The sequence below is a fragment of the Leptonotus elevatus genome, chromosome 7, assembly GCF_054856555.1.
Source record: "Leptonotus elevatus isolate MCC_2025b chromosome 7, RoL_Lele_1.0, whole genome shotgun sequence".
Lineage (NCBI taxonomy): Eukaryota > Metazoa > Chordata > Actinopteri > Syngnathiformes > Syngnathidae > Leptonotus > Leptonotus elevatus.
The window spans coordinates 10,091,427-10,110,366 of record NC_141245.1 but is presented as its reverse complement, the minus strand read 5'-3'; the positions used below and the strand labels follow the sequence as shown (position 1 = coordinate 10,110,366).

General features: G+C 37.6%; 2 protein-coding genes across 3 annotated transcripts in view; one reads left to right on the top strand and one right to left on the bottom strand.

The window, feature by feature from the left end:
- The window catches only part of dync2h1 (dynein cytoplasmic 2 heavy chain 1), a 77,660-nt gene extending 67,280 nt beyond the window's left edge, over positions 1-10,380 (bottom strand). For both annotated transcript variants that reach the window (XM_086080247.1, XM_086080248.1), the window contains exons 1-18: positions 10,222-10,380; positions 9,564-9,749; positions 7,928-8,243; positions 6,694-6,812; positions 6,323-6,467; positions 4,529-4,674; positions 4,321-4,407; positions 3,982-4,116; positions 3,784-3,897; positions 3,586-3,697; positions 3,236-3,360; positions 1,935-2,110; positions 1,648-1,843; positions 1,445-1,540; positions 960-1,121; positions 780-878; positions 517-656; positions 204-432 (exon numbers count right to left, since the gene is read on the bottom strand). In XM_086080247.1, coding sequence (XP_085936373.1) covers positions 204-432; positions 517-656; positions 780-878; positions 960-1,121; positions 1,445-1,540; positions 1,648-1,843; positions 1,935-2,110; positions 3,236-3,360; positions 3,586-3,697; positions 3,784-3,897; positions 3,982-4,116; positions 4,321-4,407; positions 4,529-4,674; positions 6,323-6,467; positions 6,694-6,812; positions 7,928-8,243; positions 9,564-9,746 — 2,580 coding nt within the window. In that variant the 5' untranslated portion in view covers positions 9,747-9,749; positions 10,222-10,380. The remainder of the gene's footprint in view (positions 1-203; positions 433-516; positions 657-779; positions 879-959; positions 1,122-1,444; positions 1,541-1,647; positions 1,844-1,934; positions 2,111-3,235; positions 3,361-3,585; positions 3,698-3,783; positions 3,898-3,981; positions 4,117-4,320; positions 4,408-4,528; positions 4,675-6,322; positions 6,468-6,693; positions 6,813-7,927; positions 8,244-9,563; positions 9,750-10,221) is intronic.
- A 1,786-nt stretch (positions 10,381-12,166) lies between these two features.
- Positions 12,167-18,670, top strand: LOC147170806 (T-lymphocyte activation antigen CD80-like). The gene is made up of 8 exons (XM_086080984.1): positions 12,167-12,203; positions 13,909-13,937; positions 14,159-14,226; positions 15,623-15,925; positions 16,019-16,291; positions 17,181-17,292; positions 17,387-17,414; positions 17,855-18,670. The coding sequence occupies exons 1-8, from the start codon at positions 12,201-12,203 to the stop codon at positions 17,912-17,914; spliced, it is 876 nt and encodes a 291-aa protein (XP_085937110.1). The 5' UTR covers positions 12,167-12,200; the 3' UTR covers positions 17,915-18,670.
- The last annotated feature ends 270 nt before the right edge of the window (positions 18,671-18,940 follow it).

The window sequence follows — 18,940 nt, the reverse complement described above, 5'->3', positions numbered from 1 at the left end:
GCCCTCGTATATAGTAACACATATATTTTAGTAAAATTATATTTATTTGGTTATTTATGACTTTTATGTTTATGTGCATCACTTTATTACCGTTGCACTTGTTGTGAAAGTGGTAAAGTATATATAAATAAACTTAAGTTGAGTGTGAGTTGAGTTGATAATACTAATCACTGTCACCATCATCATCAATGTTGTTCAGGCACCTTGTATTTGTGTTGAATAGCCTGTAAGCGGCTGAAGAGGTCCTCTGCCTTGTTGAATATGGTGAGGAACCCAAAAGCATTCCTGTCAATCATCGCTCCAAAGATAACCGGATCGCCCGGTGCACTGACACCTTTGAACTGGTTCGGGATTGAGATGAACCTCTTCATCTCCCTATAATAGCGTGCTCGTACCTCCTCAAAAGGCGGTTGGAACTGCAACCGGCCCTGTCTGCTCAGAGCAAGGACACTGGGATTGTATTTTGTGAAACTGGAAACGAGGGATGGTGGACAACAATGAAGATCTGGCACTCACTTGAAAGTAAGGTCGATGTGTATTTCGGGTAGGTTCTTGTTCAGTGCTTCCAATCCCGTTTGGTACTGGTGTTCAAGGGCCTTGTATAGTTGATGATTCCAGTGCTGCCGCCATGCTTGCATGTCATCAGACCTAAAGCCCTAAATTTCAAGATACAAAAGGTTGCATATGTTGAATGAAAAACTAATGGATTTTCACTAAATCATTCGTCATTTCGTGGTAACACACACACACACACACACACACAAACACAAAATCATTACCTGAGCCTCCAGAGTGGCAAAGCCAGTGCGGAGCTCCTGGAGGCCTTCTTTCCACCGCTGTTGATGCCTCAGCAAGTCAACATTCATCAATGTCACCACCTTGGGAACCACACACAAAGATGAACATCAAGCCAAATGTGGGACAATGCCCACAAATACATTCATACGATGAGCTCTAACCTTGTCTGTGAAATCTGTGTGCCATTTGCGCAGCTTCCTGTTCTCAGTGGAGAGTTTCTCAGTAGCAGACTGCAGTTTGGAGATGTAAACTTCCAGCTCTTTAGGATTGTTCCAAGTGATGTGCAGTTTGCCGCCTGATTCCTTTGACTGAGAGCGAGGATTCTGTCCATGAAAAGAGAACACATTATCATATACTGTAATAATCATCATAACCATGATACCGTTAAACAATTCCTGTATGCAGTGATTTGACCTTAACAAAAATCATTTAAAAAAATTATCAACTGGCTTGGAACAAGAACAGTAGCGTTTATGTCATTGCCATAACAAGCGTCGACACAACATGTTGCATAAGTTCCAGCTTTCCACAAATGTACAATGATACAAACTATACGTAGTTTTACTTAGTAAGTGGCATAATGAGTACTTTACGCTACTGGAAAAACACAAAAATAGTTATTGCTGCTTGAACATGCTGGGAGTACCTTGATAACTTGCTCAAAAGCCAAAGCAAGTGTGAGCATCATTGGTCTCTGAGAAGGGATCATTTGCTGGTCAATGGTATTGTAAAAGTTTGCCACCTATATGACATAACAAAGCTTCGTTATAATGTGAGCCCAATCAAGATGAAATAAGATCTAATAATAAGAAAATAATATGTAAGAAGAAGCAAATTAGAAAATGTCACCTGTTTGAGGACAATGGCCTGCCTATGGAACTTGTCGGCAGTATTAGCGACCAGCTGGATCTTAGCAGGAATAGCAAAGCCCAGAGCAGAAAGCTGCCTGACCTCCCTGAGCAGACTGACCAATCTGTCTGAGTAATGGATCTTCAACCTGCCATCTGCGTGGTCCAGTTCCATCACTCGGTCACTCGCCTGGAGACTAAAGTGACAAAGACTGTGCATTATATTGGAGTTCAGTAAATTTTGTTAAAATTCTGTGCACAAATTCTATACAGTGCACTGAGTCTCACCTCAGTCCTGACTTGGGATCAGCCAGACTAGACAATAAATCTCTGGACCAGTCCTCAAACTGTTCCTGTTCATATGCCCTCAAAACCTCCAGCATGTCATCACAGAAATGCATGAACCCTTTGAACCCTGATAGATCTGACAGCAGAGCCTCAGTGATGCGGACACAGTCCTCCACCTACAGTAGGGATGAAAGCACAAGAAAACACAAATCAACCACAAGTTTTAGCATACTAACCCAAATGTATACAGCTTCAGTAACAGTCCTAATGACCTTTTTCGCAGACACATTTTAGCTTAGTCGCACCTTAAAAGAGGTAGAACATTGACTTCAATTTGGATCGCATTACATTTAGGTTTTAAAGCAGTGGTGCCCAAGTCCGGTCCTCGAGAGGCCCTATCCAGCCTGTTTTCCATGTCTCCCTCCTTCAGCGCAGCTGAATCTAATGATCAGCTAATCAGCAAGCTTTGCAGAAGCCTGATAACGATCCTGATCATGAATCAGGTGTATTAGTGGAGAGAACCATAGAAAACAGGCTGGATAGGGGCTCTCGAGGACCGAACTTGGGCACCCCTGTTTTAGAGGCATGCCGCTTTACATTGCTTTGCAAGTGTTTATTTCCTGAATTTTGGTTTTGCTCTAAATTATGTGTATCTTTTTAGATGAGAAAGAACTCCTGTGAAGAGAGGTCACGTCAGGTTACAGATTCAGCGACAGCTTCTACAACAAGACAATCACAATGATAAATAAAATGTCAAAATATGTCAAACCATAAAAATATAACTGTGATTGGCTGGCAACCAGTTCAGGGTGTACTGTCCGAAGCCAGCTGGGATAGGCTCCAGCGCCCCCCGCGACCCTTGTGAGGACAAGTGGTTAAGAAAATGGATGGATGGATAAAAATATAAAACATATACATAAAAATATAAAACATATACAGTGGAGCCCTGCATACAGTATTTGTGATTCACCTATTTGCAGATATTATATATTTTTCCAAAACCTACACCCATTATTGACATTATTTGGGCTATTTGTGGTAGTCACTATCACCCACAAGTAGAAGGGTCCACTGTATTTGTAGTACATATAATATTTGTATATTTTTTATGATTTACTCTTCATTCCTATTTTAAGATGTATGTTTGTTTGTATATCTGTTTGTATTTTTTATGTAATAAAAGATGTAGAGGTTTAATAATTATATAAAATTACTATAGCTTTGCTAAACCAGCAAATCTAATAATGTCTGAAAACCTTGCAAAGACCTATACAGTTATGTGTATTTGTTCATAAAAATACCTTGTGGATAATGTGCTGGACCCAGATAATTTTATTGACCACATCAGAGAGGTTTCTCCCCAGAAGTGGGCCGGACTTCTCTCCTGGACTTCCATGGCAGCGACTCTCGAAGTCTGTCTTCAACCCTATAAAAAGTGATAAAAGACAAGAAACACAATGTAATGACTCTCATTAAAAAAAAAACTATTGCAGATTTAAAAAAATCTCAATCTTGTGGTTTAAAAGTGATATATATATATATATATATATATCTCTCTCTCTCTCTCTCTCTCTCTCTCTCTCTCTCTCTCTCTCTCTCTCTCTCTCTCTCTCTCTCTCTCTCTCTCTCTCTCGAACAAATGTGCCGTCACCCTTGTTGTAGTCAAGTAGTCTGGCCAATAGAGTGTCTCTCTCAGACTGCAGCTCTTTTCTGATGGTCGGCCGCCTGATTAAGTCCTTGTGCTTTTGGAACACCTGCAACAGCTACATAGAAAGTATAAACTTGCAGTGAGCATAAATTAAAGTTAAACCAAGAGGAGTGCACATTTTAATCGGAGCTGTTACACAACCTGTTGTGGGTTGTCTTGTACATCAGCGATGTAGCTCTTTAGTCTGCCAGCCACCTCCCGCTCTGATGGAGCCACCGTGCGCTCAAACTGAGCCACTGCTGCCCTCCAAAGGGGCTACAAAAACATACAACAAAAATTGGATTCACACTGTAGATGTGAAGCAGGTTCACATGCGCACATCCAGTCCTCTCAACTAACCTCGGTGTAGGGGTTGTACTGGAGAGGGTTAAGGCCAGAGAACGGTTCAAAAACACATTCTGAAGTCAGAGCCTGCTGCTTTCCTCCTGGTAGCAAACGCAGCAGCTTCTCATGAAAAACCCGCAGGGATACCACCTGACAAACAGAGAAAGTGCATTTCACACTCAACTAATCGAGAGGGGCTCTAAACAATGTGAGAAACAGTCAACACTTAATGCCCCAATATTATAAATATCTATAGTTTCAATAAAATTACAACATAGATGGGCAATAGATATGTAGGTAGCCAGATAGGTAGATCGATTGCTAGATTAGATGGACTGGATTGACAAAGTATACCTCATCCAGTCGTTTGCCAAGACAATGTAGGTTTTGAGGGCAGTGTTTGTTCCCTTTCCAAGGATGAGGAGCGTGTCTCTTCCAGACCTGGCAGTATAAATAAAATAAGGATTTTTTTTTTTTTTAATAGCTGACATATTGAGAATGGTCATTTGTTTTGACAATAATTGTCAGTCAATTTTATTCACTATCTAGATCATTCTCGCACCTGTCCAGTCAAATGCTCACAAGCTGCAACCCAATGCTCACAGATAGCAACGCCGATTTTCCAGCTCTCCCTCACAGATACAAATGGCTGCTCAAAAATCTTGAGATCACTGAGCTTCTTCTGGACATAACGTCCAAGGGCTCCACCTTTAAGATTTAAAAGAAATAAACAAATTCCTTGAATAGAAAAGACTCATTAAAATGCACATTCCCACAGTAAGAAACTCTTGCACTGCATTCAAACACTTCATTCAAACCAAGAACTGAATGTTTGTGACATGACACACAAATACTTAACTTTGATTTTTACTTTATAGAAATTAAGTAGTAATCTAAAATGTTACTTTCTGAAAGCCACTTATTCTGCCAGTTGTGTTAAGTTATAGAAAAGAAACATCCTTCTGTGCCTATTCCACCGAGTACTCATCCTGCACGCACTTCGTGCATGTGGAGCAGGCGCTCCGAACTAAATGTAGCTTAAATTTGTTCAAATAAATGACAAGTCGCCTCAATAAAACACTTGCAATAAGATTATATGGTGCATTACTAATGTGACTAAACACCTCCGGATGGATAAATTGCGTAAAAGTAAAGGAGTTCCCTGTCTAGCTCCAATATTAGTGTACTGGAACCTTCAACCTGAGCATTTGCATTGAAGTCACAATCAGGTAAGTAAAACAATAAAATGTCTTACACCAATTAAGAGCCTGTTATAAAGTTAAAGGAAACCTAAAACGGTGAATTATTTGAAATACATGCACTTCAACTGAGTTTTTTTTTTTTTTAAGACACTGCATTTACATTACCGTATTTTCAGGACTATAAGTCGCTCCAGAGTCGCCAAAAAATGCATAATTTGGTAGAAAAAAAACATACATACGTCACATTACAGTATAAGTCTAGAGTGCCCTCTTGTGGCTGTCTGTGAAATTATATACCTACTCTCTATTTATTTTTATTTTTTTTCATGTTTAAACTGCTCTGGAGTATAAGTCGCTGGAACAGCCAACTTGTGAAAAAAGTGTGACTTAAAGTCCGAAAAATATGGTAAATGAACAATGAATGAAGGTTAATGTAACTACATCAAAGCGGCTGCGACTTATCCACAAATATCTATTTAGAGCAGTGCTCAGGCAGCAAGGATGTAAACAACGTTACACAATATTACAATGTAAACAACAACAGTGTACATTCCTTGAAAATGTGTTTTACTACCAGATATTTTGAATGGTATTTTTACTCTGGATAGCTCTGTTGTATTGTATTTTACCTCTAATTCATTTAATATTTTTTCGTATTTTAATAAGGAAAATAATAATAATAATAATAATAATGAAAATAATAATAATATTAATATTATTATTATTATTATTATTATTATTATTATTATTATTATTATTATTTTCATTATTATTATTATTATTATTATTATTAATAATAATAATAATAATAATATCGACTGATAATAACTATTTACATTGTAATCAATTTTTCAGCAATATCATCCAGCACAATTGGACAGTGAAGTCACAAACTGCCACCATCAAGCATTTAAGACCATTTTAGCCTTTGGGCTTTATGATAGCATTAATTCGAACAGCTGCATGGGGAAAAAAATATGGAGGTTGTTAGGCTATTCAATAAATACTGAACTGTGTGCATCGGTATTGTGACATTGTTTAAATCCATGTTAGTTTAAAAATGTTGGAGGAAATACTACACGGCCTGCAAAAAATTATAAACTCATGTTCGGATCGGAAACAGAACAAAATGTCTTCTTGTGGGTAATTCTCACCAATAACGTCCATAAGTCGGACCATGCGTGTTTCTAGGTATGGTTCATAATCAAGCTGCCGCCAGACACCATCGAGGGTGTCTCTACTCTGCTCCACCAGATCCAGAACATCAGACAAAGACAGGCCATCAAGACCACAATATTCCTAGTGGAGACACATAAATAAGTGTAGCTTGCATGATTTTGTCTTTGACTAGAAGAATATCTGCAATGTTAAAGAAAATCACATTTTTATGGATTTTACCCACAAAATCTAAGTGAATTGCTAAAAATATATCATTGTTATCCTAGTCAGAAAAGCCCAATATTTTGCACAGGTAGTGGTAAAATTAACTTTAACTAGTTTTACATTTAATGTTTTATATGCATACCTTCTCTACAAGATTAAATTGTTCCGTGAAATATGTAGCCCTTTCTTTCACATTGGTCTTCTTTGCAGACTCAGATACGTCCGCCCAGTACAGAAACTCATCACTGGGTGTAAGAATACCTGCAGAGATCAGACAAAAACACAATTAATTGTTGGATACAATTGTGCAAGATGGCCTTTTTGAACGGTATGAATGATAAAGTGGCATCTACGGGTAATAATGTGGCAAATTTTGTGCTAATTCACACTTTCTTTCATAGTTTGGGTGGTCCTGCGGCACATACTCAGGTGCTACTTGTATACCGGTATATGAAAATCAGAGCTCGGACTTGCACCCAAAATCCCCGTTTCGTAATTATGTTGATTGCAGCGAATGAGTTCGGGCTGAATTTGAAATTTCGGCTTAGATCTACGGAAAGTTTATCAATATTTTTTAGCTAAAAATGGCTCACCTGGACAGTATTTATTCCTTTTCGTGCTGTAAATAGTAAATCCTTGTTGTAGCAAATGCCATATGGTAAGCTAGCGATACGTCACACATTAGTTTCTGTGACTACAGTATTACTTCTTCTTCTTCTATTTCTTCATACTTCAATACTTTTGGTCCTTTTTTCATAAACATATGCAGTGATATAAAAAGTCTATATACACCTGTTCAAATACCAGGTTTTTGTGATGTAAAAAAATAAAATCGAGAGGCGTTATTAAAAATCGACATCCAAAATGAATGTGACTTATAACCTGTACAACACAATTTATTAATTTTTAACCCTTTTGAGAGGGAATTAAAAAATTAAGTAACTAAGATTATGTGGTTGCGCAAGTGGGTCATCCTCCTATAACTGGCATGTGGCCGATTAATTATATTCAAACTCATGAAAGTCGGAAGAAAACAGCTACCAATACTTAAGTGCCTCTGATTATCCCCAAATAAATTTCAGATGTTTTAGTAGTCTTTTTCTGCTGTTTTAGTAGATCTCTTCTGATATTTTGTTTTGCTTACTATCACAGGACTAAAGATTTTGTACTAACAACACCTTATATTTCCAACTGTTGATAATTTCTTACATCTTCTAAGGTCCCTGTTCCAGCTGAAGAAAAACAACCCTAAAGCATGATGCTGACACCACCATGCTTCACTGTATTTTTTTGGTTGATGAAACGTACCTTTTGGAACGATAGCCCAAAAAAAAAATCTCCCAAACACAATAAGTTATTAGTCTGTGTGCACATACCCAAAACATCTTCTTCCGAGTGTCCTCTCTTCAAGTCAGAAGGTTGTGATCCAGACTGGCGGACCACTGAGCCCAGTCCCAGCTCCAACTCACTCAGCAGACTCGCGAGCTTCGGATCAAATGCTGAACGCCAGCGTTCATCCTTGAGCAGGACAGGCGCAAAGACCTGTCTCACAGCCTGGTATAGAGTGTTGATAGGGGAGTCCAGCATGGATGACACAAGGATGCTCTGGTGGAGGTTCTCCTCTGTGATCACTGTGGGGTAGAGCTTGAAGAACACCAACACTTTCTCTCGGCCGGCTTCCAATGATTCGATCTGATGAAGGAGGAAGTACTCATTTAAATTTAAAGCGGAAACATGGAGAATTGACTTTTTTACTGCTCGTATACAAACAGTTCTGTCTCAAGAGTGCCTCTCCAGACATAAAGCGTAACCTTAAACAACCAAGTAAATATTTGGTTATCTGCCTATTTCTGATAAACATAAAAGAGTTTTGCTGGATGTTAATTAGCATTAGCTAAGTGTTAGCTTCTGACAAACGGCACTTACTTGGTTGCTTGTTGAAGATGTCAGTGTAAAGGGTAGGTGTCAGTGTGTGGGAGGATATTTTAATTTCATCACGTGTTCACAAGCAACATCCACAGAGTGCATCTGCTGCCTCCACTGCCGTATTGAGAACCCTAGAAAGGAGCTGAGTCTCCATGTACAGTATATCAGTATGTCTGTCTTATACTGTACTGCCCCCATTTGGCCAAGCTGCACACAGCAGAATGAGCAGCACAGTGTGCATTATAGGAGAAAGTGTAACAAACTGTGTTAATTTTTTAATTATAATTATAATGTATAACATAACAGATATAAAATAGTGCTATTTTTCCGCAGGAGACTAGAATTTAATAATGGCATTTCTATTCATTTAAATGGTTTAAAGATTATTTCATATGTGATGCAAGTGTTTTGCGTTAAGAGCGTGGGCATTGCTTCGGTCGTCCTGTGCCAGTATACACTATATTTTCTTAAACTTTTTATGCTCTTAGTTCTTTATGTTTTGTTTGTCTTAAATGTTCCTCACTGCTTGCTGCAACAATAATTGCCCTACGGGGACACAAATAAATTGGAACTTGAACTTTAAGGAACAAATAAAGTTCATATCTCAAGGCGCACAGGAGGACGCTGTTGGATGCAGTGCATACTCATCAATGAGATGACAAGAGCCAGTTTGCACACTCACTGGTGAGATAAGGACTGTTGTTACCCATACTAGCTGGTGAGATGATGAGAGCCAGAATTCTAATCCTCTCTAGTAGTACAGCTCAGACTCCGCCCCTGTCTGACTCAACATTGGCCAATAAGGACAGGGGGTGGGATGAGGATTGACTCACTTGTATAAAACAGGGGCAACCTTTAAAATCAGGCTGATTTCAGCAAGAAATGCAATAGTGTGTGTTGAGTGTGCTATAGCTATTAATCCTTGGGGTATTTTGATGAACGCATGTCATAGACATAATACATCTGAAAACCTATGTAAATTGTTGGAAAATATGTCAAATGAACTTTTAAGTAAAAGTTGCTGGTATAGGTTGGATCCTTGGAAGCACTAAAAAAAATCTGTGTGATAGTTGTAGTTTATACTACCTTATTTGATAGGCGAAGATTACTTTCATGTCTGCTGATGGACAAGACAAATTGGTTTCCATCATCCAAGAAGTTGTTGAGCTCTTGGCTGTCATTTAGAAGGGATGGCGTCCTTAGCTCATAGAAGTTTCCCGTAGTGGTAAGAATAAACTTCTTACGCGCATCGATTGTGTCATGAGCCATGTCCTACATGAAACACGTGTCCAGAAACAGAAGAAGCAGGAGTATATTGGATTACACAAAACACAAATGGTTTGGATAAACATATTTCGCGACGCATATAATAATAACTTCTAATACAAGAATGCATTTACAACAGTATTGTCAGTATTACGTTTTAATGATGGGCTGAGTTTGACCGTCACTAGCATGGTTCCGTCTTGCAGATGTACAGTAACAAATGACACTGTGTTTGTCCGTTTCTGTTCACTCATTGTAAAAGTGCAAACAACTCACACAACAAAAATGTCTAGTGAGAATATACTTAAGTGCACTTAACATTCAAGCATACGAGTAGACGTGTAGACGTATTAATCTGTTTCTTACACTCCTATTAGATGTGCAAACAGAATATGAGCGGTGTTTTAGCGAAGCATTGCAGTAACTTAAGAAGCTAGCTATGGTTAGCACGCTGCCCCGGTAAAAAGACGCTACTCACATTGGCAGATTAGCTTTCGATGACGTTGTTTCATGGAGAACAACAAAACTTTAATAGTGCTCAGACGGCCACATACTCCTCCTCTCCCCCCACAAATAAATATCAATCCGTGGAGTGAAGCATAGAAAACTGTTGCAGTTCATTCCCCTGCATCTCCAAGATTACGCTTGCGTGGTTGCTACGTAACAACACTGAAAACGGAAGTCACGTGACCACACTGTCCTGGAATCCTACGCATTTTACGTAAATCTACGTGCTATATTTAGGCTATAATACCTTTCTTCTTCTTTCTTGCATTTATCAAATATCCACTATTCAAACCCAACAACAAAGCGTTTGACGTAAAAATAAATAAATAAATACATAAATAAATATCCTCATACTGGGATTGTTTGACCACGGTTAAACCCAGAATTTGTTTTTGTTTTTAGTTTTTTTGTTTTATATCCTAAAAATATATTTATAAATTAGTTTCCCAGCCCCACCAATGTCAAGCCCCCCTTTAGCCCTGGGAGAGAAAAAATCCTGGAGCCATTCCTGTCCAAAGGACTTGTATGAAAATTATCATTCTAGGACAAGCACGAGCACAAGAATAGCAAACAAGCAAAAAATATTTTTCTCTCTCTCTCTCTCTCTCTCTCTCTCTCTCTCTCTCTCTCTCTCTCTCTCTCTCTCTCTCTCTCTCTCTCTCTCTCTCTCTCTCTCTCACACACACACACGCACACACACACTCACACAAAAATCAACTCACTAAAAATCTTAACATTACTGAGGTATTATGTTTGTGTTTTTCCTGTAAACCTGCACAAAAAATATTTGTTCACCTCATGTAGTATAGAGCAGTAAGACCCAGTGTTAACTCAACTAAGATATGTCTCCCATCTAGTGGTAAATGGTGACATTACAACTTAAACTACACTTGATGCATATTTGCCGTTAGGCACCCACAAATTTGTGGATTTTTTCGTTAATTGTTTTCAGTATTTTTTATTATATTTTTTCCCCCGATTTCTCAGGACTTTTCTGCCCTTTTACTCCGTCTTTGTCAGGAAAACCTATTAAATATTATCAGCATTTTATAAAGAAACCACCACTTACGGTTCCACCGAAACTTCATAACCTCGCGCAACAGGTCGGGCTCCTTCACTGCCAGAGAGCTGACATGCCACATCCCAAGAACCATCTTCTGCAGCCGGCTATCAGACTGTCAAGGTCGCCGCCATCGGCCGCAACACAGCACGTCTTGCACTTTTGGCCCCTCCTACAGATGGTGAGCTCATGGAAAGGGGGATCCACGTTGCCTCTTCTGACTGGCTGGGACCCATAACAGCAGGAAATCACCATCCAGCACCATTTCCAGCCCTGGCTTTAGGGACTCTGGTGACCCACATCCAGGGGCAGGGGAAAACGGCATCCAATAATATTACTCGTCATGTCATTTGAGCCATCTTTTGTCTGGTTCATTACTTACGACAGGGTCACCTTGTATGCCATCCAGGAGCATACATTCCCACCCCCACAACTGAGATCATTGGGACACAAAAATCCCTCTACCACAATAGGTAGGGTAATTGCTCAAGGAGGATTTAATTATTCATATTTTATTTAATTGTTTATTTTCAAGAAAAGTAATGTGACCACTTTGATTAGTGGTACAGCAACCTAGCACCCTCTACTGTATTGATCAGCCTCCACTATGTAACTAGTAGGTTGCAAATGAGTAACAATGGGTAATTTCTACAGCAGCATGAAAGTAAAATTATTAATTTTGAGGAACTTAAATAGAGTCATTTCACTCTTTAAGCTTGTAGTATAACAAGAAAATCACATTGTTTATAGTAATGTAACCAAGACGGCGTATCTTTTTTTTTTAGAGTACAATTGAATGAGTCATATTTAAGTTCCGTACTATAGAGGAAGCTGTCACATCACTCGAACACTTCTTAGTAGCGTTCATTTGCATTCAGTTAGGCAGCACGATGGTAAGGTTTTATTTTACTTCTTTGTTTTGTCTTATCTCATTTTTGTTTCTTTAGTGTACACTGCATTATATAATAATCATAACATTAGTAACACAATTTCATTTACCATTGCATTAATAGCAAATAATGTATTTTTGTAACAACTAAAGCCATTCATTATTAATACATGTGCATGTATGAAATTATGATAGAAATCATTTGATTGGGCTCAACTGACTGGCTTGCTGTGATGTAGTGGTTAATAACAACAGACAGTAAACCTATTATTTTTTTTTCATTATTACATGTATGACCTTGAATGATACAATAGACAATGACACAACACATTCTCTTTTCTGGGTCGTTTAACTTTCAACAAATAATAATTCAGGACACAATAGTGACGATTTCTTTGATTGAGATTGTCTAGAAACGACTTGGCACAGGCAGGAGTGTAGGGGTGTGTGTGCGTGTGTGTGGGGGGGGGGGGGGTATGGGGCAAAAACACTTTACTTTAAGAATCTGTACCATATGTACCCCCACACTCTTACAGCTTTTAAAACATTTCAAATCCCTTTTAACATGTCATAACAAGTTTTGTCACAGCGAAGACCATCAATTGCACACAAGCATATGAGACAGACGTGCTATGCTGCAAGAGGCAAACAAACAAAATCATTGCACAGCATTTTTTTTCAAACAATGTAAATTGAGTAATACTCTTCCATGTGGGAAAATGGAGTCAGTTTATGAAAAATTAAGAGGCAATGTAAAAACTAAAGTTCAAACTGTGTGAATTGGACCAATTAATTTTTATGCTTATGTGGACATGTTCATATACACTTTATGTTTAGGAAAACTATAGGATTTATTTACACTACGCCTATGTGTTGAAGTTTTTGCGGAGTTCAGAGGATTTCAAATTGGGGCCCGGTACTCTTTTGAAGTTTATAGAATGATTGACTGATTCAAATCAAAAAGGAAAAGGGACAAATTATGTACATTTGTTGTTGTTGTTGTGTTCCAACCCAATGTCCATGAATGTCTTATTTTCCTCAAAACACGGACTGCTTTCAAGGAAGACTAAGTAATATTTAGAGGCGCAAATCAGAGAATGTTGACTTTTTAAAATATTATTATTATTATTTTTAAACGGCTCAAACCGTTTCACTTTTTTTCTATTTTGTATCCAATAAGTTATTGCCATTTAATTATGTGGCTACTTATGCTTTATTTTCATTGTGTTTTATGCCAACCAGAATTTGACAGTCGAGTTATGTAGTTCTTCATCTACTATAGCAGCAGTTAATGCAAAAGGATGATCATTTGCTCATAAAAGTGGTCTTATTTCGGAAATTGTTGGAGAAATGATGGCAATGCCCCTGTATAGCAGGCACAGGCATTCAGGAATCCCCTTTGAGTCTGTGCTCTGCAAGAGGACGACTAGTAAATCATTGCATTATACTAATACTTGCTTTGATTGAAAATGAGTCCAACAAAGCACATTATTAATGTATTCATTTACATGGCCTGATGTGGTTTGAAAAACAAATTGAAATGAAAACTTATATACATAAAGTTGTGCTCATAAGTTTATACACCCTTAGCCTTGAGTATGTATACTTATATGAGCACAACTGTATACTAGAGTAAGTTGGATTGTTCGGTGCTCATACAAAATACTGTGGAAATCTAATTTATTATTGAAATGTGTTATTTTGAACAGATATCGATATGGGTTGCAACACAATTCATGTAAGTAATAATTCCACAATTGTCTTGCTTATAACGTCTATGTGAGTCAGTAGTGCCTAATCAGTATTTTTGGTATATTTGCAATGTGAAAAAGTTGCGGATGTTCTAGTCAAGGACTCCAGAAGATGATAATATACATGTTCTCATGTACACATCCTTGTTTCTTCATGATAACTTGTGTGACGATAAATTTTAAGTGGACTTTCATTGTCTCTTGTTAGAAAAACAAGTGTTCCCCGGAGACTTTTGACCTTAATTTTCACTGTAAGTTTACCTTTGGCCCACCAAGGTGAGTGCTGACTTCTGTTAACACCAATTGATACTTTCCCAGTGATTTTACTTACCGAGATGTTGGAGGTCGAATTGAGAACATTCCATTCTCACCTTACATTAAACATTAAACATTTAAATAATTTTCTCTAAATAATGTAAAGATACTACAAAATAATCCATCCATCCTTTTCGCAAACTGAACTGATCTTATAGTTTACATCCAAGTCAGTCACAGGTCGCAAAGACAAACAAACATTCACACCTGCGGACAATTTAATTCAAGAATAAATAATTAAGATAATAATAATAAATTATATATCAAGTGTTAAAATATATGAGATTATATTGGAGATAATGTAGAAAGACCAAAGTGAGGGGATAATAGATTACCTCTCAAGAGGAAGATGGAAGTGAAACCAAGTCAAAAGGAAGATGACTATTAATATGGAAGTGGAACTTTGCAAAACAAGCAATTGTCTGAAGGGGAAATGCTATTTCTGCATCACAAAGAGGAGCTATCAAAGAGCATAAAACCCCATGACCTTCACACCCACTCGTATTCCAAAGTGAAAACGAAATAGTCATGGCTAATGGTTTGTTTTGATTTTAAATAAAATGAAAAATATATTTATGCTGTCATTTCCAGTAACTATATGCTTTCTAATGTTGTAATATTGATCTTGTTCAGGGTTGAATAAATAATAATAATAATAATAATAATAATAATAATAATAATAATAATAATAATAATAATAATAATAAATAGCAATTTGTAAGCTTGAAAGTAGTTGTAATTTTACACAGTTTTTTTTTGTTTATTTGAAGAATGTTATCCATTATCCAACCTGGATTATCGATATTAATATTTATATTTGGTGAACAAACCCTCTCATTCTCTGTACAATGCTTGTGTTCGGAGTTGTACAGTACGTGTGCAATGTCAACTGTAGGGTATGAAGTCATAAGTGTTACCCTAAAAACGAAATTAAAATGGCAAATTTAGAATTGAATGTTTGTAGATGGGCGATGGTCCATTGTGACTCAAGCAACAAATAGTCAACTGAAACTTAGAGTTTTATATTCGTCTGTCCATTTTCCTTGATCATGTTGAAAATAAGAAATTAATGATAGGACTTCATCACCATTTGGAGTTACTATTGTAGCACAAGAGTGGTCGTCTTCATACTTTCATGCTTGGTAATGGCGTTCAACAACGGGTCGTTGGTGCTACTTAGTGAAAGCTTACCGTTGTTTGGTTCCAAGTATTGATGTGAAAATGATGCTTCATGAACCACTTGCGATATTTTTTAACACCTCTAAATGGTTTAAAGATAAAGGCGATGCAAGTGTTTCACGAAGCTTAATTTTCCTATCACTAGCTCCACTTAACAACTGCTTTGCTTTTCTTGCAGAAAGTGTTGCTCACATTCAAATTACAGGGAAAGTTGGTGAGAATGTGACTTTTCGCTGCCCTGTGGACCAGCACAAAACAGTCACATTCTTCTACTTTCAAAGAGGCGCAGAATTTATAAATGGCTTCCATGCATTGAAAAGGATAACACAGGAGAAACGGGAAAACACCAGAGTGGAAAACAATAAAGCAACAGTCCAAATGATCAAACTGAAGGTGTCACATAGTGGAGACTATCAGTGCATCATTCAGTATAAGGAACGGTCAGAAATTTCTGTCACAGACATACACCTCAGTGTCACAGGTACATGTTCATGCATGTTTTATTGTTTGTGTTTAACTCATTTGACACATTAAGTTTCCTGCATGGCTACTCTTTTTTTTTGTCATCTGGTAGCCAACTACAGCAAACCTGAAGTCACAATGTCTTGTCATGCAAATCGCTGCCGGTGTACCTCAAATGGAGGCTATCCACACACCAAGTTGAAGTGGAATCTTTTGGGGAATAGCAGCGGCCTGACGTTGAAGGTTCTGAATGCGAGCGAATGGAACGATCCAAACACAATGTTGTGCAACACTTCCAGTACCGTGTCCTTCAACTGCTCCTATGGAGAAGAAAGCGTAATTAGTTGTTCCGTGGGTGGTGCCACATCTGAGTCGCTGTCTATCTGTGAGTACTACTTCAACAGATTCCTTAATACAAAGTCATGACTCACTTGGGAAGTGTATACAGACCCTCTCTGTTTGTGCCATTCCCCAACTGTTATTGAGCCAAGTGTTACAGGCCAAGCATGGCCCTTTAAAGAGTAGTATTATGGGGGATAGGGTGTTGCAGTGCCGCAATTTGGCACAGGGGGGCGGTGTTGGTCCAGGGAGTGAATGAGAGCGGTTGAGCTTGCTCTGAGCGTTGATGGAAAAAACTCAAATAAAGTTTGTGCGAAAGCAACGAAAAGAGAACATGCCTGTTCAGTCTCGGTACCACGTTTAAGAGTTCACTGGACAGGGGAAGAGGATTTAACAACTGCATTAGAAAAATCTCATGGCACTTCATCAAGCTAAAATTTCGCTTAAGTACATACATACTGTACTAGTGAAATAATTATGATCTAACGCAGTGTGAAATCTGGGCCTGTTTTGTTGACCATAAAGCAATTTTTCTGTTGTACCAATGGAAGCCCTGGATACAAAGGCGATTCTTGGGTGTGTTGGGGCACAAGCAGGAATTAACTGGGGCCCCCCTTCTAATCAGTGTTTGTCATTATTTTTAATAAATCAACAACAATTATGAATTAACAATTCTATTTCACATCAATATATGCTACCGCATTATTTTTGCACAATTTGCAGATAAAAAAATGGAATGCACTTTTAAAACGCGATCGCCACTATACTAGTGAGCCACTAGATCGCGCCCAAGCCCCAAACAGCTGCCTGGCTTGCCACTGATTGGACATTGCTTGTAAGAAACTAATTAAGAAAGGTGTCCTCTCACTCACAGTGGTTGAGAATCACTTTTAGAGTGTTTTTATGTACACTATACCATTTGTTCTTACCCACAGGTGTTCCAAAGTATCACAGTCCTATTATGAAAGCAACAATCTGTATTGTGTTGTTCATCACAATAATTCTCTCGGTGCTGGTATGGAAATGCATACAACAGCAAAAAAAAAAGTAAGTAAAGTGTTAGTAATATATTTTTCACATGACTGTGAAGATAGACTAACTGTACTTAAATGTAATGGTTTTTGTTTTTTTTGTTTTAAAGAATGCAGAAATACAGCTGTAGATCCAAAGTAAGTTTATTACTATTAACTGTCTTTTTTTAAGAAACCAGTGATTTGCATAAATAATGTACACACATTTTATATAAAAAACAAAACAAAAAACTATTCAGACAAAAATAAAATAAAATAAAAATCTGCAAACACTGTAAAAGACACCAATGGTGCTAGACACTCATTCTCCATTTAATCCTAAGAGCAGGTTCCAAAGTATTTAGTTGTGGTCATGTTTATCATATTTGCTTGTACAGTACAGTAGCCTATATTTGTTTTTATTGTACGACTCCAGAATGCAATGTCATTTGAATCTATGATCATTCTTATTTGACTGATTCAAGGGTTAAAATTAGCATTATCCTATCAGATTCTATGTTTCAGTACATTGCAAATACATACTGATAGCTATTGCCACCTCTGATTATTACCTATTTTCCTCTTTCGTTTCATTCCAGAGAAATAAGGCCCCTCAAATACAGCCAAGGAGAGAAGAATCTGCAGTTATGAAATGCTGAAGGATAATCTACTACCCTCAAATACTTTCTGAATTGTGGGTGTTAAAAAACGGTTAAAAAAAGAAAGAAAGAACAAATAACAAACAGAAAATAGAAGTGATAGAAATTAATTATGTAGACAAGGGAGTCTGTGTTTAACTTAATGGAGTAATAACATAGAACAACATCTTAATTTAATTTTAGGTTTTCCTAAAGATTTCAGATGGAAGTGTAATGTGAAGGTCGCTGTGGTAGGGAGATAGAATGTTTGATCATACAAGACAAATTATTTCAGTAAGCTTGAATTTCTTGGGGGGAGTTCAAGAAATGTTGATTTGAAAAACAAACAAAAAAACAACAGAATCTGTAAAAATTTAACTGTTTTAGTTTTATGAAGCATTCTGTCTTGCTACTGTTGGTTATTTATCCAACCTGATGCAATACCCCCACCACCACACACGCACGCACACCCCCACACACCCACGCACACACACACCACCTGTTTATGGCGACGGGTCCGGGGAAGGGTCTTTTTTTGTTTCTTATTTCATACCACGACAGGAAGGCCCATTTTGTAAGAAGCTCTATTGAGTGGGATTTTATGCTGGTATGTGACTTTTTTCACAATTATATTTTGTATTCTTAGACATGGTTGATATATTAAAATACTGCATAGCAATTGAATACAAGAAGTATTAGAAAACTAGTAATTTGTCTCTTGTGTGTACATAATTAATCAAACCAGTGAAGTTGTATTCCCCAGCAAAAATGACAAAAATAAACATTTATTTAATGCGTATACTATTATTTACATTTTGAGATATTTCTCTTTATGCAGTTTCTGTATTGCAACTCATTCATTGCAAAAGCTGCAACACCTTCTGTGGCCACTAGATGTAGCAATGGCACCAATAACTGTACGTTGCTCCGGCACAACTGCAGCCACATGCTAAACACAGTTAATATGAGCAACCCAGCAAAAGCAAGAAGCAATGCAACGAGAAAGGTTTTACAAATTGTAGAACCCAGCAGACAAATGCAAGATGC

Excerpts from the sequence above, each read along its gene's own strand:
- LOC147170806 (XM_086080984.1), top strand. Across the intron at positions 14,227-15,622 it reads TTTACCTTTGGCCCACCAAG|AAAGTGTTGCTCACATTCAA; the intron begins GTGAGTGCTGAC and ends CTTTTCTTGCAG. Across the intron at positions 17,293-17,386 it reads ATACAACAGCAAAAAAAAAA|AATGCAGAAATACAGCTGTA; the intron begins GTAAGTAAAGTG and ends TTTGTTTTAAAG.